The 20910-nt window shown below is 58.3% G+C and overlaps 1 protein-coding gene across 1 annotated transcript in view; it reads left to right on the forward strand.

Annotated features, from left to right (window-relative positions):
- The first annotated feature begins 324 nt into the window (after nt 1–324).
- Nucleotides 325–20910, forward strand: part of DCHS1 (dachsous cadherin-related 1) — a 31115-nt gene continuing 10529 nt past the window's right edge. The window contains 10 exon segments of the mRNA XM_082220194.1: nt 325–430; nt 1386–3215; nt 15073–15261; nt 15828–16059; nt 16177–16413; nt 17334–18338; nt 18457–18644; nt 18826–18922; nt 19067–19224; nt 19313–20150. Coding sequence (XP_082076320.1) covers nt 1482–3215; nt 15073–15261; nt 15828–16059; nt 16177–16413; nt 17334–18338; nt 18457–18644; nt 18826–18922; nt 19067–19224; nt 19313–20150 — 4678 coding nt within the window. The 5' untranslated portion in view covers nt 325–430; nt 1386–1481.

The raw sequence follows: 20910 nt of genomic DNA on the forward strand, positions 1-20910 counted from the left end.
GAGAGCAAAGCTCCAGGGACCCCCCCCCCAGCCGGCTCGCCCTGCTTGCCTTCCCGCTACTCCTCGCCTCGGGCACGTAGCCCGGGCACACACACCCCCCGCCCTCGCTGGGTCTGGGGCGCGCGCTGCCCAAGGGCTTCTGGGCGTGGGAGCCGAGTCGCAGCCTTTCCCTGCAGCCGCAGCCCCCCCTTGCCCCGCTGGGGAGACCTTTCCGAGGGGGCGGGGTCGCTCCTCCACCGCGGGCCGGCCGGGGTCCGACGCCGCTCGGGAGTGGACAGCCCAGGTGGGAGACGGCTTTGCTGGCCGGCTTCCCCCGGAGCAGGGCGCGGGCGGCGCGGGGCCCCACCGTCCATCCCGGGGGCGCCCCGAGTGCCATCGCGGGTCCCCGACGAGCAGCGGCGGCGGCGGCGACGCTTTCAAGCGCGGCCAAGTATGAGCTCAGGCGGAGCCCGACTCCTGGCCGTGCCTGCGGGGCTCCCCCCACGCCCGAGGAAGGGCTGGCCCGCTCCCGCTCGGAGCACCCGCGCCGCCCGCGGGACTGGGGCCAGCCCGGCCCCCCAACCCCCACCCCGCCCTGCAGTGAGGAGCCGCTACGGCGAGGCGGAGCGAGCGGTGGGGCTGCAGCCAAGGAGCCGGAGAGACAAAGGCAGGCGGGGGGAGCCAGCCAGGCAGCGAGCGAGCGAGCGAGCGGGGCGGGGAGCAGCCGCGACGGCAGCGGCGGAGACAAAGGCGGGCCGTGGCCAGCTCGCGCTTGCTGCTTCTTCTTCCTTCCCTTCCTCCCTTCCTTCCCCGCTTCTCCTCCTCCTCCGCCCGCCCGCCGCCTTTGTCTGTCCCGGTCTCCGATGGCAGGCAGGTGGGGCGACCCCAGGGGCCCTCCTGACCGGGGCGTCGTTCTTGCGACGGCTGTGCCCGAGTAGCGCCGCCGTCTTTTGCTACGGAAAGAGCGGCTGAGGAGCTCCTGCTCGCCTGAAGCCCTCTTGGGAAGAGCAGGGCGGGAAGGGGAGCTCCACAGCCCTGCGTCTGCTGCGACAGACCCGGCGGGGCCTGACCTGGGGCCACACCTGTCCCCCAAGCCCTGTCCTCTGGTCTGCCCCCTCCTCAGCCCCTGTTCTAGCCAGCAAGACCCACCCCTACCGGCCTGTCTTGCCAGAGGGGAAGGCGTCCTGGGCGTTTGAGGGTGCTGGAAACGATTTTTGGGGGTCTGTCAGGGGTGTCAGGAAGATCCCCTCTCACCTTTCCTGCAGCGCCCACCATTGTCCCCCTGCTCTGGGGTCCCCCCTTGGCCACAAAGACAGGTGGGGGTCCCGTAACGGACATGTTTCTCTCATTGTCTCCTAGCCTGTTCTCCCCCTTCAGACTTGCTTTCTCTTGTGCATTCCTTGCAGGATTAAGGCGCTGGCTCAGCAGACAGAGGCCGGCCTTTCCAGGGCCCCCCAACCCTCACCAGCTTCCTTCCGAAAGGCTTCAGGGAGAAGCTAGACATGGCTGGGGTCATTCTGCTGCTGCTGCCGGGGGTGCTGGCTGCCCTTGGGCAGGGGTCAGCAGTCCTGGGCACCCTAGACCTGCAGATCGATGAGGAGCAGCCGGCGGGCACCATCATTGGGGACATCAGTGCAGGCCTGCCCCCTGGCACCACGACTTACATGTACTTCATCTCTGCCCAGGAGGGCAGCGGTGTGGCTACAGACCTAGAAATTGATGAGAATACTGGCATCATCAAGGCTGCCAGGGTTCTGGACCACGAGAGCCGAGACCACTACAGCTTCATTGCGGTCACCCCTGAAGGTGCCACGGTGGAGGTCAACGTCCAGGTCAACGACATCAATGACCACGCGCCCACCTTCCCCAAGCAGCGCAGCTCCCTCCAGATCCCAGAGCACACACCCCTGGGCAGCCGCTTCCCCCTAGAGCCAGCCTTTGACGCCGACAGTGACTTGCTCAACACCCAGGGGTACGCCATCAAAGGGGGAAATGTGGGGCAGGCTTTCCGCCTGGAAATGCGCCGTGGGCCCAATGGGGTCCTCCAGCCGGAGCTGGTGGTGAGCAGCATGTTGGACCGGGAGACGCGGCCCAGCTACACCCTCTTTCTGGAGGCCTATGACGGCGGATCTCCCCCCCGGAGCTCCCAGATGACCTTGGATGTGTCTGTCCAGGATGTCAACGACAACGCGCCAGCCTTCAACCAGAGTCGCTACCACACCCTCATCCCAGAGAACCTCCAGCCCGGCAGCAGCATCATGCGGGTCTTTGCCCTGGACGCTGACGAAGGGGACAATGGCGCCGTGGTCTACGAGATCAACCGCCGGCAGAGCGACCCGGAGCAGTACTTCACAATCGATGCCACCACGGGAGTCATCAAGCTCAACAAGGGCTTGGACTATGAGTTGCGGAAGGTGCACGAGCTGGTGGTGCAGGCGCGAGACCGGGCGGTGCACCCCGAAGTCTCCACAGCCTTCGTCACCATCCAGGTGCGAGACTACAACGACAACCAGCCCACGATGACCATCATCTTCCTCAGTGAGGATGGCTCTCCTCGCATCTCAGAAGGCGCCCAGCCCGGGCAGTTTGTGGCCCGCATCTCCGTCTCAGACCCCGACTACGGAGAGTACGCCAATGTCAACGTCTCCCTGGAGGGTGGCGAGGGCAAGTTCGCCCTCACCACCAAAGACAACATCATCTACTTGATCTGCGTGGACCAAATGCTGGACAGGGAGGAACGGGACTCCTACGAGTTGCGGGTGACAGCCACGGATGCAGGAACGCCCCCGCTGCGGGCTGAGTCAGCATTTGTGCTCCAGGTGACAGACGTCAATGACAACCCGCCCCTATTTGACACCCAGGAGTATGAGCAGAGCGTCCCCGAGGTGGTTTACCCAGGCAGCTTCGTGCTGCAGGTGACGGCTCGCGACAAAGACCAGGGCCCCAATGGGGAGGTTCGCTACAGCATCCTGCACACCCACCACACCCATTCCCACTGGTTTGCCATCGATCCTGCCACAGGCATCGTCACGACGGCCTCTTCTCTGGATTATGAGGTTGATGCTCAGCCCCAGCTGACTGTGGTGGCCACGGATAGGGGCAAGCCTCCCCTCTCTTCGACCGCTGTGGTTCACGTGACCTTGCAGGATGTCAACGACAATGAGCCCCTCTTTGAAAGCAACTTCTACAATGTCTCCCTGAAGGAGAACGTCCCTCCTGGCACCTGCTTCCTCCAGGTGAGCAAGGGGTTGGGGAGGGACCTGGCCAGCGCACTTGGCGCAGGAGCAGCCAAAGTGGCGGCAGTACAAGCAGCCTCTCCCCCTGGTACCTGGCCCAGGTTGATGTGCCCTGTGCTTGTCCGTGGCTCCTGAGAAAGACAGGTCTGGAGGGGTGGGGTGCCTATGGGGGTGGGCTGGAGTCCTTGACTAGGGTGGGGAATGAGCACCTCAAGTCCAACTGGCCAAGAGTCAGTCAGCTGGAGGTCTTCTCAGCAGCTCTGCGGATTGTTGGAAGGGGACAACCTCTGCTGGTAATGGCAGCTCATTTGTGAAGGGCCCAGGTTTAATCCCATTTGTGCAGGGTCCCAAGTTTAATCCCAGTGGTAGGGCTGGAAGAGAGAGTCCTGTCTGAAATCCCGGAGAGCCTTTTCTGCCACTGTAGATGGAACTACGCCAGGTGGACCTCTGGTCTGACTTGGAAGGTGGGAGGCTAGGCTGTTCCTATAATAGCAGGTCCCTTCTGGCCCCACATGCCTCCCTGTCTTGAAGGGCTGCCACACTAAGGAAGGATAAAAAAATTCCTTCCAGTAGCACCTTAAAGACCAACTAAGTTAGTTCTTGGTATGAGCTTTCGTGTGCATGCACACTTCTTCAGATACACACGAAAGCTCATACCAAGAACTAACTTAGTTGGTCTTTAAGGTGCTACTGGAAGGAATTTTTTTATTTTGACTATGGCAGACCAACACGGCTACCTATCTGTAACACTAAGGAAGGGTCAGTCCTACCTTCCCACTTCCTGCCTTAGGGCCATTCCCCTCTCTCTGCCCGTCCTGTGTGCTCAAGAAGAAGGGACTGGATCCAGAGGGAAAGAATCCTTTCCTTGGCATGTTGGGGGACACAGACTGGGGCAGAGGCCAAAGTCCCAGGACGGGACAAGGAAGCCTCACGCTTGCATAAGCCCCAGTGGTCTGCTGAGCGAAGCCCTTCTCCTCCTTGAAGGAGAAGCAGCCTGCAGCTGATGAGCTCCTGCTTCCTGCTCTTCCATTGCAGAAACCTTGGACAGGAATAGCCTCACTAGATGGAGACAGTACTTGGCATGCACAAAGCTCCAGACTCCGCCATGGAGGAGAGAGTGAGCTCCACTGCAAGGCCCCTAGCAGCCTCTTTCCCTTGCAGGAGGCAGTGCAGTAGTAGGTGGGCCAAAGACCCAACCCCATTTTATGGGCCAGGCCAGGAGTTTTGCAGAGCAGATCTGCCAGGGTCCATCAGTCATACCCTCTGGCTGTTGCCAGGTTGGGTCTCTTTAGCCTTGGAAGAACCCCATTGCAATTTGGCTCCTCCTGGGATCCTTTCGGGGGCTCAGCTGCCTTGAGGTGCCTCAGGAGATGCCAGCTTAGCTTCGTGGAACAGAATCCTGCTTCTCTGTAACAAGGCATCCCTCCACCCGCCCCACTACTCCTCATGACAGCAGCTGAGTATCTGGAGTGCGGGGGGGGGGGGCAGCAGGCAGCTGGCCAAGAGAAGGCAAAGGCAGCCCAAGGAGGGCAGGAGGGGTGGGGAGCATCAGAGCCAAGCTCTGCCAGAGCCTCTGACTTTGGGGGCACCAGCAGTGTTGCCAGGTGCTTGGTTTGAAGAAGGGGTGTGGACCTGTTGGGCCCTCCAGATATTGTGGGGCTGTACCTCCCAAGAGCCAGGATGGCCGTGGGTAAGGATGAGGAGAGCTGGAGACTGGCCTCTCAGGTTGTATAAAAGGTTGATTTGTTGATGCACTAAGGAAAACCCAGGATGGACTGACTTCTTCCGGGTTTTATATTTCATCCAGATTTATTTTATATATTGTGATTTATTTTATTCAGTTTATATCCCCAACTTCCTCCCGAAGGAGCCCAGTGCAAAACCTGTCAGGGGGTTTCCTTCCTCCAGCTTCCTACACATTTCCCCCTTCAGCTCTCTGGGCTGTGGAATGTACCTTGCATCTTTATCTGTCTCTTGCCTTGCTCCCGGTTTCCTTTCTCTTGCCTGAGAAGCTCATAGCTCTGGCCTCTGAGGGCGTCCTTTTCGGAGCTGCAGACCTCTGAAATGGCTGTTCCCATTGGCTGGCTGCTGCTTTCTCCTTGAGAGTTTCCTTATGCTGCTGACGTCTGTGTTATTCGAGGGACTTTCTGGCTGAGCAAACCCCAGTTTCCCCCACGGTTGTGCAATTGCGGCAGCCCCAGACTCCATCGCCACTTATGGGGAGGTTGGCTGAGCAAGAGGAGGAGCTGGATCTGCAGACATTCTTCCCTCCCTTTCGTATTCTTTGAACTGGGAAGCTGCACAATAGCTCAGGAAAGGGGGCAAATGCTTCCTTCAGATATATATTTTTAATTTATATAAACATATTTAAAATGTTTTTAATACATGTGTATTTAAAACACAACAGTATTAATGGAGAAATCCGAGGCTCCCTTGGACAAAAACAAGGACACCAGCCAGGAATAGCAGAGCAAAACAGCAGCCAGGAGGCTTGGTCTTGATTGAAGACTGTCGCGACAGGACTCCCACCTGCCACAAGGTGGAACAAGATGGAAGCCCCAAACTTTTATTACCGGTAGCTGCTAATCCCCATGTTACAGCCCCCCAAACTACATCACTAATACATCACTAATACATCATGAAAGGGGAGGTCTGGTGGCAGTAATCTGAGCATCCTGGACCCTGCCCCATGGTTCCCCTTGCCCTCCACCAAACACCCATCAAGTGTAATAAAAAAGATATTTACGTTTCCCAGCCAAGTTCATCACACCCTTTTGTCTTCCTCTGGGTTTGTTATTTCTGGAATGGCTACGTGTCTGGCACTCAGGTATCAGGATGCCAGGGATTATCACTCAGGCAGAGGGGCTGCTGAGGAGCTGAGCTTACATGTCTATATGAATTTCTGAAGTTTTCCCAGTGAGCCAGTACATAGAGACATTGATCAGCGAATTCTTACATTTGGTATTGTACAGCAAAGGCCCTTTGAACAGATAGGAAGAAACTGTGAAGAAGTGTTTTGTGGGGACAAATCACAAAAGTCACAAAAGTGATTGTGCTGATTTTGGTAGTGGGCTGCATGTGCATGATATCTGCTGGAGGGGCACCACCCCCAACCTATACATAAATTCCTGCAACAACAGGAATATTTATTAGAAAAGAATTTAAACCGCAAAACATTTGATGGTGGGCATCACTGTAAGATGGAAGACAAGTCCTGTTAGGACCCCCCATGACATGAGCATGCCCGCTGCCCAGCAGCAGATGGGGCAGTGGGCCTCCTGGGGAAGCAAAGTTAAGGTTCAGGTTTAGCACAGCTCCGCCCCCCCCCCATGGTGGCCTTGGCGGTGCCTGGAGGGTGTTTGCTTCTGGCTTGGGGAGGGGGCACAGGCACAGATTTCACACAAAACAGAAAAGATGCTCAGCCGGCATGTCAAACACTGTGCTTCGGGGGGGGGGGCACAGGTTTGTTTCAGAAGTGTCAGCCCTGGGGGAGGGTCTCTGGGTGCGTAGTATGTGGGGTTGGGGGCTCAATAGAGCACTGGGGTGGGGTGGGGGCCTCTGTCCTAGCCTGTTGGCAACAACTGCTCTTTATGGGCATATCTTTTTTAAAAATCTAGTTTGCAACTAGCACCCCTCCCCCTTCCTCTCTCTCTGCCCCCCACATGCTTCTTCCATTCCCCCAGTTATCATTTGCACATCCTCTTGTCACCCACCAAGGCTAGTTTGAAAAAGGGAAGAAGCGCAGAAGAACCAGTTTCTGCTGCTTGTTCATAGAAATCGGAAATATGCAGCTGCAAAGAAAAAACAAGGGCTTTAATAGAATCATAGAACTGTATGATGATGATAATAATAATAATGATTATTTATTATTTATACCCCGCCCATCTGGCTGGGTTTCCCCAACCACTCTGGGCGACTCCCAACCAAATATTAAAAGGGTTGGAAGGGACCCCCTGGGGTCATCCAGACCAACCCCCTGACATGCATCAGCTAAAGCATCCGTGGCAGAGGGCCATCCAAGCTCTGCTTAAAACCCCCCAATGCAAGAGAGTCCACAACCTCCCAAGGGTTGAACTGCTCTTGCTGTCAGAAAGTCTGTGGCCCTGTGAACCCCCCCCGGCCCCCCACCTCCCCTCCCTGGCCCTCCTTTGCACCCTGGTGTTTTTGGCTTGGCTGGGATATGTCCTTGATCTCTGACAACATCTCTTGATGATAGCTCAGGTAGTTGGTGGACCATGAGACTTTTAATCTCAGGGTCATGGGTTTGAGCCCCACATTGTGCAAATGATCCCTGCATTACAGGGGGCTGGACTAAATGACCCTCAGGGCCCCTTCCAACTCTACACTTCTGTGATTCTTTGATTCCCTGGATGGAGGATGGAGAAGGGTGTGTAATGTGCGTAGAAACTAGTCAGTTATGCAAAGGTGACTACAGCCATTCCTCCGCCCTGTGGCCACGCGTCCTTGTGAATTCTGCTTCTCAGGGGATCCTGCTTGTGCCGTGGGAAGGAGATGTGCAGCCCCCACCTTAATGTAACTCAAACTCGCATCCTCCTTTGTCCCCTCTTGAGCTGCTTGGGCAGAGAAAATGTGGCTGTGCGTTGGCTCTGCACCGGTGGGCCACACCTGAATTCCTGCATGTGGCACCATCTGAGTGGCAGGGACTCCATGTCATTCTGGGCATTTGCACCTGGGGCCTCTCCTGCCCTTTCTCACCCAGTGGATCCTGCAGCACCAGTTTCTACTCTTTCTGACTTGTGCCCAGGATCCTGCGTCCTCACTGTGGGCATTAAGTCATGGAACGTCCTGCGAGAGCCAGGCTGCTTGGCATGTGACCAGGGCTTGCCTGGCTCCATCCAGCTGGTGTCTAGTGGTGCTGTGCCCCTGCTGCGCTTAAGTGATGGCGCCTCCCATTGTGTATCATGGAGGGCAAGGCTAATCCTGGCTACTAGCCATGCTGCCAGGAATCGCGGTGGCAGCGGGGGGGGGGTGTCCTGCTTGTTTCTGGCCTTTGTCCTTTCAGGACATGGGTTGGCCACTGTGGGAATCAGGCTGGACTGAGGTGGGTCTGATCTCGTGACCAGGGCATGCTTTTGCCTGTAGGCTGTGCCAGGGAGGGGGCTGTCCTTGGAAGAGGGTTGGGTGTGTGGTGCAACAGGCCCCTGTGCCAGGGGTGCCTTCTGAGCTCTCTCTGTGTACCCAGAGCCATGAGAAGAGTTAGGATTCACCCCCCAGGCATGGCACCGGGGCTGCTGGTCAGCCCTCTCACCCTCCTCCCTGCCGATGCCAAGCTGGGCCTGCCTGAAGGTGGCCTCGGCTGCCCTGTTGGTCTACAGCACAGCTGTGACTGCCCAGGCAGATTTGGGGCTCAGCGGAACTGACCGTGGGGCCTCTGGACACTGGCCTCCAGCCTCCCCCTGCTTAGCCCTGGCTGCGAGCGCAAGAGCTGAAGGACGCTGGGTTGATGCAGCTGCAGGGAGCCTCTGGGAAGTGTTGCTTCTGGCCACGCATGGCTGGCGGCCGCTGCTGCTGTCAACAGCTGCCCACGGGGCCCGCTCTTCTGACCCAGCCTGTGCAGGCCAGCCGCTCCCCAGCTGACCCTGGAGGCCGGCCGGGAGCCGGGAGCCCTCCTTTCCTGAAATAGCCCTGCTGGCTGCTCCTTCCCCACTTTTAGCCGCTCAGCAACTGTGCCAGGGTGGGGAGGGCAGCTGTGCAGTGCGCCTAGCCGGGAGTGTGCGTGGGATCACTGACCACACTGGCGCCACGGCTCCCCTCGTTCCTGGGCCTGAACCAAAGCCAGATGTGGAACTGCGGCTTTGCAAACATCTGCAGAGTGAGGCCTCCTGGGCAGCCTGCCATCCGGGGCCTGGGAGCTGGGCTGGGCTTGGATGGGCAGCGAGGGGAGCAGCCTGCAAAAAGGCCTGGTCCCTGCCTGAGAGGGGTGCCCCCTGCGCCTTCCTTGGCTGGGGAGAACAGGCACCCCTCTTTCCTGTCTGGAACCAAACCTCAGAGACGGCTGCCCTCCACCCTTGTTCCACCATTGCAAGTGCCCTGAAGGCATGAACTGAGGAGGAGGGGGAGGAGAAGGGGATCTCCCCCTCCTGATCACCCAGAGGGGCTCCAAGGAGGGCGCTGCTCCCTGCAGTCCTCCATGCCCACTGAAGAGTCATCAAAGTTTTGTGGCAGGGAGGTGCTGGGTTCAAATCATAGCCTCCCTCACGGTGCCTTGCCCATCACTCTCTGGGCCTAAATGAATGACTGCGTGGATGAGCAAAAGGCGGGAGGAGTTCTCAGGATGGAGGGAGGCAGTGTGTGTGTGTGTGTGTGTGTGTGTGTGTGTGTGTGTGTGTGACATAGCCGCCTCTGGTCTCTGCCAGGGTTGTGGGTGGCCCTGACAGTCCCAGGATGCTGAGTGCCGCTGTGGCCGCCTTTGGAAGGCGGGATGTGGCGTCAGCCCTTTGCTCTGAAACATGAGCCCCTTGCGGATGGGCGGCTGCTGCTGCAGGGAGGCCCCTCCATTATGCAGTGACAGGCTGTGACAGGAAGTGCAGTCCCCTCCCCAGCCCGCCAGCCTCCAGCGCAGCCCCTCACAGCTGTCCCCCAGCAGTGGGGCTTCCAGTGCAAACAGCAGGATCCTCAATGTCCCCGGCTGGTGCTCTGGGTGTGTGATTGTATGGCTGTGGCTGAGGAAGGGGGGCTGAGGAAGGGGGCCTGGCAGGCAGGAAATGCTCCATGTGGGGGCTGCTGCCCCCCCTGCCCCCCCGTCCTGTAGCACCTGGGGCTGAGGATTCGCAGGAGGCAAGATGGAAGAGGAGCCAAAGGAGAGCTTTTCTCTGCTTTCTGATGACATGCAGCTGAGCGGTGGAGGTGGCGGCCAGCTTGGCGTTCGTGCATTTTGGGAGGGGGCAGGTTAACTCTTTGCACTGTTTTCCAGTCTAAATCCCACCCCACCCCTGAAAAGACCACAGGAAGCTGTTTGTTTCCAGCTGCATTTTATTAAAAAGCAAAGTGTCAGGAGATCCCGTCGCAGGTCAGCTGAGCGGTGTGTTGGGAAGCCTCCTCTTCCGCTGTGAGCAAGGATGCTTCGTGAACACTCGGCGTCTCCCCATGAAGTGTGTTCAATGGTGGGCATCACCTTATGGGTCACAGAACCCGAGGGGTGGGGGCTGCACACGCCTGACCAGCTCCATGCGCTGCTTGCACCCCCCTGGCCAAGCTGTCATGAGAGTATTGGGGCCTCCTCTCTATTGGGTTTTTTTTGGGGGGGAGTGGGAAGGGGTAGTTATAGAATCATAGAATAGTAGAGTTGGAAGGGACCCAGCCAAGGGCCATCTAGTCCAGCCCCCTGCAAAGCAGGAATCCCCGCTAAGGCATCTCTGACAGATGGGATTATTATTAATAAATGCGCCCTGCCTGTCTGATAAAAATTCCCCACTGCGGCTGCATCACTAAAATGATCTACAGCATATAAACCCCCAGAGTGTAGCTGGCTGGTTGGGGGGCTGAGCTGTTTGCTTGTCTGGGGGGGCCACATGGCAATCCTCCCTCCCGCCTCCCCCACCCACACAGCTCTTTCCCTCAGGAGCGCTGGGGAGGAGCCCAAAGAGCTGCTGTCCTGGCTGGGGGGGGGGGAGGGAGGCATCTCAGGCTTGCTGGTCTGGGTGGGTCTCCCCCTCCCCAAGCACATCTTTGTCATTCCCCACAGCCTCACCCCCCTCAGGGCTTGCAGAAGAGTCTGTCCTCTGGGAAAGGAGCCCCCAGGTCTAGTGTGTGTTTCTAAGAGGGGAGAGGAAATGGGGGCTGGTTTTAGCAATAGAGGGAGCACCCCAACCAAGAAGCACCTGCTGCCTCTGGGATTCCCTTCTAATTAGAGCAAGCCAACGTTAACCAACAGTATTATCATGATTGTGTTCACTACGGGTTAGAGCAGGGCTCTGATCCTATGATCTGGCATTGTAAATAATGTTTGCGGTTCCTCATTGTGTCTTTCCCAAGAGGTCCATGTGCCATTGACAGCCATTGTCACAGGAGGGGCATCTAGGCCAACCCCCTGCAATGCAGGAATCTCAACTCAAGTATTCATGACAGATGGCCGTCCAGCCTCTGCTTAAAACCATTTAATGAAGGAGAGTCCACAGCCTCCAAGGGAGACCGTCCCACTGCTGAACAGCTTTTCCTGTCAGAAAGTTCTTCCTGATGTTTAGTCAGAATCTCCTTTCTTGTCACTTGAAGCCATTGGTTCAGGTTATTCCCTCTGGAGCAGGAGAAAACATGCTTACTCCATCTTCCCGGTGACAGCCCTTGAGATTTTTGGCTATCATATCCCCTCTCAGTCTCCTCTTTTCCAGGCAAAACATCCCCAACTCCCTCAACCATTCCTCATAAGGCTTAGTTTACAGGCCCTTTATCAGCTTTGGTCACCAACCTCAGCATAATAATAATAATATATAATAATAATAATAATTTATTATTTATACCCTGCCCATCTGGCTGAGTTTCCCCAGCCACTCTGGGCGGCTCCCAATCACGTGTTAAAAACAGTACAGCGTTACATATTAAAAACTTAAGATGTCTTCTGAATGTCAGGTAGTTGTTTATCTCTTTGACATCTGATGGGGGGAGGGCGTTCCACAGGGCGGGCGCCACCACCGAGAAGGCCCTCTGTCTGGTTCCCTGTAGCCTCACTTCTCGCAATGAGGGAACTGCCAGAAGGCCCTCAGCGCTGGACCTCAGTGTCCGGGCTGAACGATGGGGGTGGAGGTATACAGGACCGAGGCCATTTAGGGCTTTAAAGGTCAGCACCAATACTTTGAATCGTGCTCGGAAACGTCCTGGGAGCCAATGCAGATCTCTCAGAACCGGTGTTATGTGGTCCCAGCGGCCGCTCCCAGTCACCAGTCTAGCTGCCGCATTCTGGATTGCAGTTTCCGGGTCACCTTCAATGGTAGCCCTATGTAGAGCACGTTGCAGTAGTCCAAATGGGAGATAACTAGAGCATGCACCACTCTGGTGAGACAGTCCGCAGGCAGGTAGCGTCTTAGCCTGCGTACCAGGTGGAGCTGGTAGACAGCTGCCCTGGACACAGAATTAACCTGTGCCTCCATGGACAACTGTGAGTCCAAAATGACTCCCAGGCTGCGCACCTGGTCCTTCAGGGGCACAGTTACCCCATTCAGGACCAGGGAATCCCCCACCCCCGCCCACCCCCTGTCCCCCCAAAACAGTACTTCTGTCTTGTCAGGATTCAACCTCAATCTGTTAGCCGCCATCCATCCTCCAACCGCCTCCAGGCACTCACACAGGACCTTCACCGCCTTCACTGGTTCCAATTTAAAGGAGAGGTAGAGCTGGGTATCATCTGCATACTGATGAACACCCAGCCCAAACCCCCTGATGATCTCTCCCAGCGGCTTCATATAGATATTAAAAAGCATGGGGGAGAGGATGGAAACCTGAGGCGCCCCACAAGTGAGAGCCCAGGGGTCTGAACACTCATCCCCCAACACCACTTTCTGGACACGGCCCAGGAGAAAGGAGCGGAACCACTGTATAACAGTGCCCCCAGCTCCCAGCCCCTTTAGACGGTCCAGAAGGATGTTATGGCCGATGGTGTCAAAGACCGAAGATCATCGACCAGCGCGACCAAGGCAGTTCCCATGGTGAGGCCTGAATCCCGATTGGAAGGGATCCAAATGGTCCGCATCCTCCAGGCGTGCTTGGAGTTGTTCGGCAACCACTCGCTCAATCGCTTTGCCCAAGAATGGTAAATTTGAGACTGGGCGATAGTTAGCCAAATTGGCTGGGTCTAAAGATGTTTTTTTAAGAAGCGGTCTAATGACCGCCTCTTTCAGGGGGTCTGGGAAGGTTCCCTCACAGAGAGAAGCATTCACCACCCCGCAGAGCCCAATCGCCCAGCCCTTCCCGGCTCACTTTTATCAGCCAGGATGGGCAAGGATCAAGGAGACAGGTGGTCGGTTTCACTTGTCCAAGCAGCCTGTCCACATCCTCGGAGGTAACAGATTGGAATTGATCCCATATAACAGGACTAGACAGAACTCTAGCACTCTCCTGCCCTGGCCCTGCTCCCACGGTGGAGTCTACCTCCTTCTGAATCTGAGCGACTTTATTTGCAAAAAACTTTGCAAAATCATTGCAGGAAGTCATGTGGCCCGTACTGGGCCCCGATGTAGCAGGTGGTTCCGATAGATTGCGAAAGTCTCCTGCTGCTGTTTTCTGCAGATGCAATGGAGGCGGCGAAGAAGACCCTCTTCGCCGTGGCCATTGCCACTTGGTAGGCTCGACGTTGAGCTCTAGCCCGTGTCCGGTCTGATTCAGAATGAGTTTTCCGCCACTGGCGCTCTAGCCGTCTCAATGATTGTTTCATCACCCTCAGCTCTGGGGAAAACCACGGGGCTGTCCGGGCTCCATGCAATTGGAGAGGGCGCTTCGGAGCCAGACAGTCAATAGCCCTGGTTAACTCCGCATTCCAGTGGGCCACCAGGGAATCAGCTGAGAGGTCATCAACATGGGATAAAGCATCCCTACCACTCTCTGGAAACCAGTTGGATCCATTAAGTAGTGGGGGCGGACCATCCGATTCGGTCCCATCCAATCGGTCCCATACTTCCAACATCCTTCTTAAACTGTGGTACCCAGAACTGGACGCAGGACTCCAGGGTTACTATGACGTCCCTCAGGGCCAACCCAATACTGTACATTTAGGCACCTGAGGAAAACTACAACATGCCCCCTCTGCCAGAGAAGAAAGGTGAAAAGCTACACCAAGAATAAGCAGGGAATAAAGATCTGCAATGGGATCTGTTGCTCCTGTGGATCCTGTGGCAGTCACCTCATTTTGCCTCAGGAGAGGACTGGCCCTGACATTTCTTGATGGCGACGCTTGGTGTTTGATGAGGAAGCCTACAATTGCATGAGCTTTTTTTGCTGCTGCTGCTTCCACCTTCTTCTTCTTTGACTCTCACTCGTAGCTGAATAAGATTGTCTTCCATGAACACAGTTTTAACAGTGAGTCCGTAAGTGACTCTGGAGGCCAATTCTGGATCCACACGTCCTTCCATAGTTCTGGGCGGGAGTTGATCACAGTGAGGGTTTGCCAAGCGTGCCTTCCTCTTAGCACGGTTTTCCTTTTCGTCCTGAGTTCAAAGCCCATGACATCTTTGGTCAAGGCTGTTCCCCAACTGGAGCGCTCGCAGGCCAGGGTTCCCCAGTTGTCAGTGTTTATACTACATTTTTTAAAATTTGCCTTGAGACAGTCTTTAAACCTCTTTTGTTGACTACCAGCATTACGCTTTCCATGTTCAAGTTCAGAATAGAGTAGTTGCGTTGGAAGACGATCATCAGGCATCCACACGACATGACCAGTCCAACAAAGTTGATGATGAAGAATCATTGCTTCAACACTGGTGATCTTTGCTTCTTCCACTACACTGGCATTAGTTCGCCTATCTTCCCAAGTGATGTGTCAAATTTTTCGGAAACACCATTGATGGAATCTTTTTGCTGCTGCATCACACTGCTGACTCACATTCAGCTTGTGGTTCACTAAGACCCCCCCCCAGACTGCAGTTAAGCCAGGGATCCCCCATCCTAGATTTGTGCACCTCACTTTTCCTGCCCTGGAGAGCACTCAGGGACTTGTGTTGTGGAGACAGATGGGAATCCATCACACCACCTCAGTAGGGGTGGCACAGCACACATGAAAGCAGCCTTCCCCACCTTCCAGATGTGTGCAGGTGTGCATGCAAATGTGTCATTGTGGGGGGGGGATGTTGCACTTTGGTCCTGCTCCTGCCGCCTGACACGTGCAAATGCCATGCTTCTTTCTTGCTTCCTGCAGGTCACAGCCACGGATGCCGACAGCGGCTCTCTGGGCTCCCTCTCCTACTCCCTGGGCACCGGCCTCACCAGCCCAGCCCCCTCTGCCTTTCGCCTTGGGGAAGAGACCGGCCAGCTCTGCACCACGCAGGACCTGGACCGTGACGAGGGCACCTCCGCCTATGACTTCACCGTCACGGCGGTGGATGGGGTGAGGAGGCCGCAGGGGCTCGCCCTGTTGTGGCAGAACAGCTTCAGCCAATGGTGGCAAAGGGTGGCCACAAGTGGGGTAGGGGGGCGGTTGGAGACCCTTCTGGCTGGACCGTGACAGTCTCTGTGGGTGTTGGGGTGGGCAGGAGGGTTTGCAGCAGCCACTTTGGCCTCACCCCAAAGAAAGCCGTGGTCACCGGGGCCAGCCCCACCTGCCCTTTCGAAACACCAGGTGCCAGTTGGGCTGTGGAGGCACCAGTGCGGAACTGGAGCCCTGGCTGCTACCCCAGTCTGTGCCGCCCTCATTGGGGGCTTGTGGCTTCTGCCCCACCCACAGGCAGGGGCCATTTGAGGTGCGGCAGATTGAAGCCATAGAATTATAGAGCGGTCGAGTTGGAAGGGACCCCAAGGAGCATCTTGGCCACCTCTTGCCGTACAGGAATCACAACTGAAGCATCCCTGAATTAAACAAAGGTGTGATCCAGGCTCCAGGTTGTGGGTTCCCAGCAGCCTCTCTCTCTCTCTCTCTCTCTCTCTCTCTCTCTCTCCTTCCTCCTCCCTTCCCAGGGTGGGCTGAGCTCCATGGCCTACGTCAAGGTTTTCCTGGAGGACGTCAATGACAACGCCCCCACCTTCTACCCTCTGGAGTATGCCACCAGCATCAGCACCCAAAGCCACCCCGGCTCAGCCGTGCTGCGTGTCACGGCCCACGACAAGGACGAGGGGCCCCATGGGCGGGTGACCTACCACATTGCCGCAGGCAACACGCCCTCCCTCTTTGCCATCAACCCAGACACGGGTGAGGAGGCGAGGTGGGGCAGGCAGGGTGGGGGGACTTCACCCCAGGGGGCTGCTTCCTTCCTCCCCACCCCTGGCCCAGCCTCCCCCACAGCCAGCTCTCCCTCTTCCTTCGCAGGTGCCATCTCCTTGCTGAGGAGTCTGGTGGGCAAAGCCAACACGCTGGTGCAGCTGGAGGTGGCAGCCCGGGACGGAGGGGGTCTGGCAGCCCAGCCCAGAGCTCAGGTCAACATCAGCATTGTGGCCGGCACCATCTCCCCGCCCAGCTTTGAGCGCACCCAGTACTACTTCACAGTCCCAGAAGACACCCGGCCGGGCAGCAGCGTTGGGGTTGTCTATGCCCACAACCCAGCAGGTAGGCACAGGGACCCTGTAAAACGGGGGCAGGGAACCTCTGGCCTCTGAGCCAGTCTTTGCCCATCAGGGGTCCCATTTTGGCCCCATAACCATGCCCAGCTGGCAGCACAGGCAACATCAGTGGATGGGTGAGACTTCTCGCTGCTTGCCCTCCCCCACCTGCTCTCTTAAAAGAGAAGTGCAGAGTGTTTCAGTGTTTCAAAGAAGTCTTTTGGAAAGCCCCTGAAGATGGTCCCTGCGCTCTGTTTTAGCCACTCAGATGGGAGCACAGGGTCTCTCTTAAAGCACCTGGCAAAAAACGCTCTTTGAAGCACCTCCCACAAAGCACTTCCTGAAAGGACACTTTTGTGAGGTGCTTTAGGAGAGTCCGGTGCTTGAGTGATGTTTAAATTATGGGGGAGGCTGCTTCAAAGAGTGATTTTGCAAAGGGCTTTAAATGTCTCTTAAACCATATTAAGAGGAGGGTGCTGCTGCTTCAAAGAGTGATTTTGCAAAGGGCTTTCAGATGCATCTCCCCCCCACCCCCCACTCAAGTATGGAGCTCATGGGGGAGAGCAGGGCTATCCTGAGCCATTTGGGCCAAAGCTGTTGCAGGTCCCCAGGTTCTTAGCAGTCAGGCAGCTGGCTGTCAGGCGCTTAGCAACCCTGTGCAATAGGCTTTCAGAGGTGGGAGGGGTTGCCCAACTGTCAGTCAAGTGACACCACATGCTGTCTACCTGTCAGATTTGGCTTGCAAGGCTGATCAGGATCTGAACCATCGATCCAAACAGGTCCCACACCCCTACAATAAATGCAGAGAGTGGCAGGAGCTCAATAGAAGAGTTTCTGTGTCCCAAGTACGTCTCTATTTGGGGGGCCGGGGGGGGCTGTTTCCCACTCCAGCCGGTCTCCACTCCCCCCCTCTGTTCTTGCCTCCAGGCCACTTGGACAGTGTGTTCTACTCCATCTCCTCGGGGGACCCCCACGGGTACTTCTCGGTGGACCCAGAATCGGGGGAGCTGCACACCAGCCTCCCCCTGGACCACGAGGCCCAGCCCCTCCTTCTCCTCGAGGTCCAAGCCCGCAGCGGCTCCCCTCCCGCCTACAGCAGCGCTCGGGTGCAGATCAGCATCACGGACGTGAACGACAACGCGCCCGCCTTCCCGGCCCCCTCTGACTCCGTGCTGCTGCCCGAGGGGGCTGCCCTGGGCACAGTGCTCTACACCGTGCAGGCGGAGGACCGTGACAGCGGGGCGAACGGGCAGGTGCGCTTCGAACTGGCCTCAGGAGGGGCCAGCCCCTTCACCGTGGAGCACTTCTCTGGGAAGGTGCGCCTGGCCGGGGCCCCGCAGCGGGAGACCAGCGCCCCCTACAGACTGGTCATCCTGGCGCAGGACGGCGGGGCCCCCCGGCTCAGTGCCACCTTCACCCTCTTGGTTCACCTGCAGGCGGCCGATGAGCACGGCCCCATCTTTGACACGCTCACCTACCGCGTGGAGGTGCGCGAGGGCGTGCCCGTGAGCACCCGCTTCCTGCAGGTGCGAGCCCTGGCCCGGGAGCCCAGCGCCCCCTTGGCCTACCACCTGCGGGCCGAGGGGGATGCGGCCAGCTTTGGCATCGCTCCAGACACCGGCTGGCTGTACGTGCGCAGCTCCCTCGACCGGGAGGTGCAGGAGCTGTACGTGCTGACGGTGGTGGCGGTGGCCGGGGAGGGCGAGGGTCGCCAAACGGGCACCAGCACCGTGCGCGTCACCGTCACGGATGAGAACGACAACAGCCCCCGCCTGAGCGAGGAGCGCTACTTCTTCACTGTGGCCGAGAACAGGCCGGCCGGCAGCAGCGTGGGCCGGGTGACGGCCAGCGACCGGGACGCGGGACAGAACAGCCGCCTGGCCTACCGCCTGGTGCCGCCCGAGGGGAACTTCCTGATCCACACCCAGACTGGTGAGGGAGCAGAGCGGGAGCGGGAGGCCCTTCTCAGCAGGGGCTCCTGCGGGGGAGCCAGGGAGGGAGCAGCTGGGGGCCTGGCCTGCGCTGAGCGCCTCTTCTCTTCTTCCTCCAGGGGAGCTGAGCCTTCGGAGGAGCTTGGACCGGGAGCAGCAGGCCAGCTACCAGCTCCAGGTCGTGGTTCAGGACGGGGGGACGCCACCGCGCAGCACCACGGGCACCGTCTACGTCACTGTCCTGGATGAGAATGACAACGCGCCCACCTTCCTGCACGTGGCCGAGGGCCGCGAACTCCTCCTCCAGGTGGGCGAGGGATCCGGGGGCAAGGAAGGAGCTCTTGGGGGCACCGGCAGTTCCTCAGAAAGGGCAGCAGGAAGGCCAGGGCCGAGGGGTAGGATCATGGAGCAGGGAGGGGGCATCACCCTCTGCGTGCCCAGGCAATGGCTGCCAACTCCAGCCCCCCCCCTCTGCTCTACCCTCTCAGGTTCTGGAGGAGAAGCCAGCTGGGCTGCTGGTGGCTTCGCTGAGGGCCAAAGACCCGGACGAGGCAGAGAACGGCACTGTCTTCTACTCGCTGTCAGGTAAGCAGGTCCCTCTGGGCTGGGCTCCTGGGAGGCCCCACACTGGCCAGAGGTTTCAGGCCCCCACTCCTTCTCCCGGAGGGTTTCCTGGGCCTCCCCTTGGCTGCCCCCCTCCCTCAGCGCTTCTCTCTCTGCTCCCTGCAGGTGCCTGGGCAGAGCGCTTCTCCCTGCACGTGGCCACCGGGGAACTGCGGACAGCCACACGGCTGCGCCAAGCAGACCGGGGAGAGTATGCTTTCACGGTGACAGCGAGCGACCGAGGTGCTGCCCCCCAGAGCACAACAGCAGCCGTGCGCATCCAAGTAGGAGCCCTCTGTTGCCTCGGGCGTGGGGCTGGGCCTGCCCCAAATACCCCCAGGCCCCTTCCTAACCTCTCCCCTCCCTCTGCAGGTGGTGTCCACAGCCCGCCTGCTGCCCCGTCCCGACACTACGGTGCTGACCTTCCACCCCACGGAGGGCCTGCAGCCGGGCTCTCTCATTGGCTGTGTGGCCCCCCCAGAGCCGCCTGCACCCGGGCAAGTGACCTACATGCTGGTGGGGGGCAGCAGCGGGGACGGCCTCTTTGTGGTGGACCCGGGCACGGGGGACATCTACGTGGCCCAGGAGCTGGACTACGAAGCCGGGATGAAGCACAGCCTGCAGGTCAGCGTGGAAGACGTCCTGCAGGGCTACCCCAGCCGGCGCCTGGTCTTGGTCGAGATCCACGTGCAGGACAGCAACGACCACGTTCCCACGTGGCCCCAGGACCCCGTCACTGTGGTGGTGTCTGAGGGGGCCAGCCCTGGCACGTCCCTCTTCACCTTCCAGGCGCTGGACGGGGACGGCCCGGGGCCCAACAGCCAACTGCGCTACAGCCTCTTGCGCCAGGAGGCCCCCCCGGCCCCCTTCCAGCTGGATGCGCGCAGCGGGGAGCTGAGCCTGCAGGGGGCGCTGGACCGCGAGACTCAGTCGGCCTACCTGCTGGTGGTCCAGGCCACGGACCAGGCGCTCAACGCCAGCCAGCGCCACTCGGCGGCCGTCACTGCCCACATCTTCGTCACGGACGAGAACGACAACGGGCCTGAGTTCTGCTCCCCCTCCAGAATTGACATCCCTGAGGACCAGCCCACGGGCTTCCTGGTGCTCCAGGTGGTGGCCAGGGATCGGGACCTGGGAGAGAACGGGAGGGTCAGCTATGCGCTGCGCGCAGGGAACCTGGACGGGCGATTCCACCTCAACCCCAACACAGGTGAGGCGGAGGGAGGTTCCAGGCCGCCATGCAGGGATTTGTAGTCTGTGTGTGCAGGATTGCACCAGGCATTCCCAGGAGCAGGGAAAGAGCACTGCATCAGGATGTAGGGGGTGTCCTTCAGTTATATGAGGAGTCTTCCCCCCACGAGATTTTTCTGCAGGTGGGGCAAGCCTGTGTTCTCCCGCCTTTTGCACACCCTGCTATTTTTGCTGTGCACTCTGCTGATTGGCTGGTGGCGGCAGCAGTCCCTCCTCCCTGTCCTGGGGGGCCGTCTTGCAATATGCCACCAATAAATGGTCTGTCTGTCTTTCTGAGATGTGGCCTGTGCCCAGTCCCCCTGCCCCATGGCATGTGCCAGGGACCCGGTATGTCAGCAGGAGCAAAAGCACAAGTCTGGGAAAGAAAGATAAAACAAATCACCCCAAACTTAAGGCCTAAGACCCTCTAGTGCAGGGGGAGGCAACCTAAGGCCTGGGGCCCGGATGCGGCCCTGTCACCTTCTCAATCCAGCCTGCGGAATCCGCGTGATTTTACATGAGTAGAATGTGTGCTTTTATTTAAAATGCATCTCTGGGTTATCTGGGGCATAGGAATTCGTTCATTCCCCCCCCCCACCAAAAATATATATAGTCCGTCCCCCCACATGGTCTGAGGGACAGTGGAGCAGCTCCCGGCTGAGAAAGGTTGCTGTCCGCTGAGATGGGCGGCTGGTGAGAGCCCTTCTCAAGTCCAGTGTTGTAATCTCTCCCCAGGAGCA

Source organism: Podarcis vaucheri (genome assembly GCF_965113315.1).
Source record: "Podarcis vaucheri genome assembly, chromosome: 4".
In the NCBI taxonomy this organism is placed as follows: domain Eukaryota; kingdom Metazoa; phylum Chordata; class Lepidosauria; order Squamata; family Lacertidae; genus Podarcis; species Podarcis vaucheri.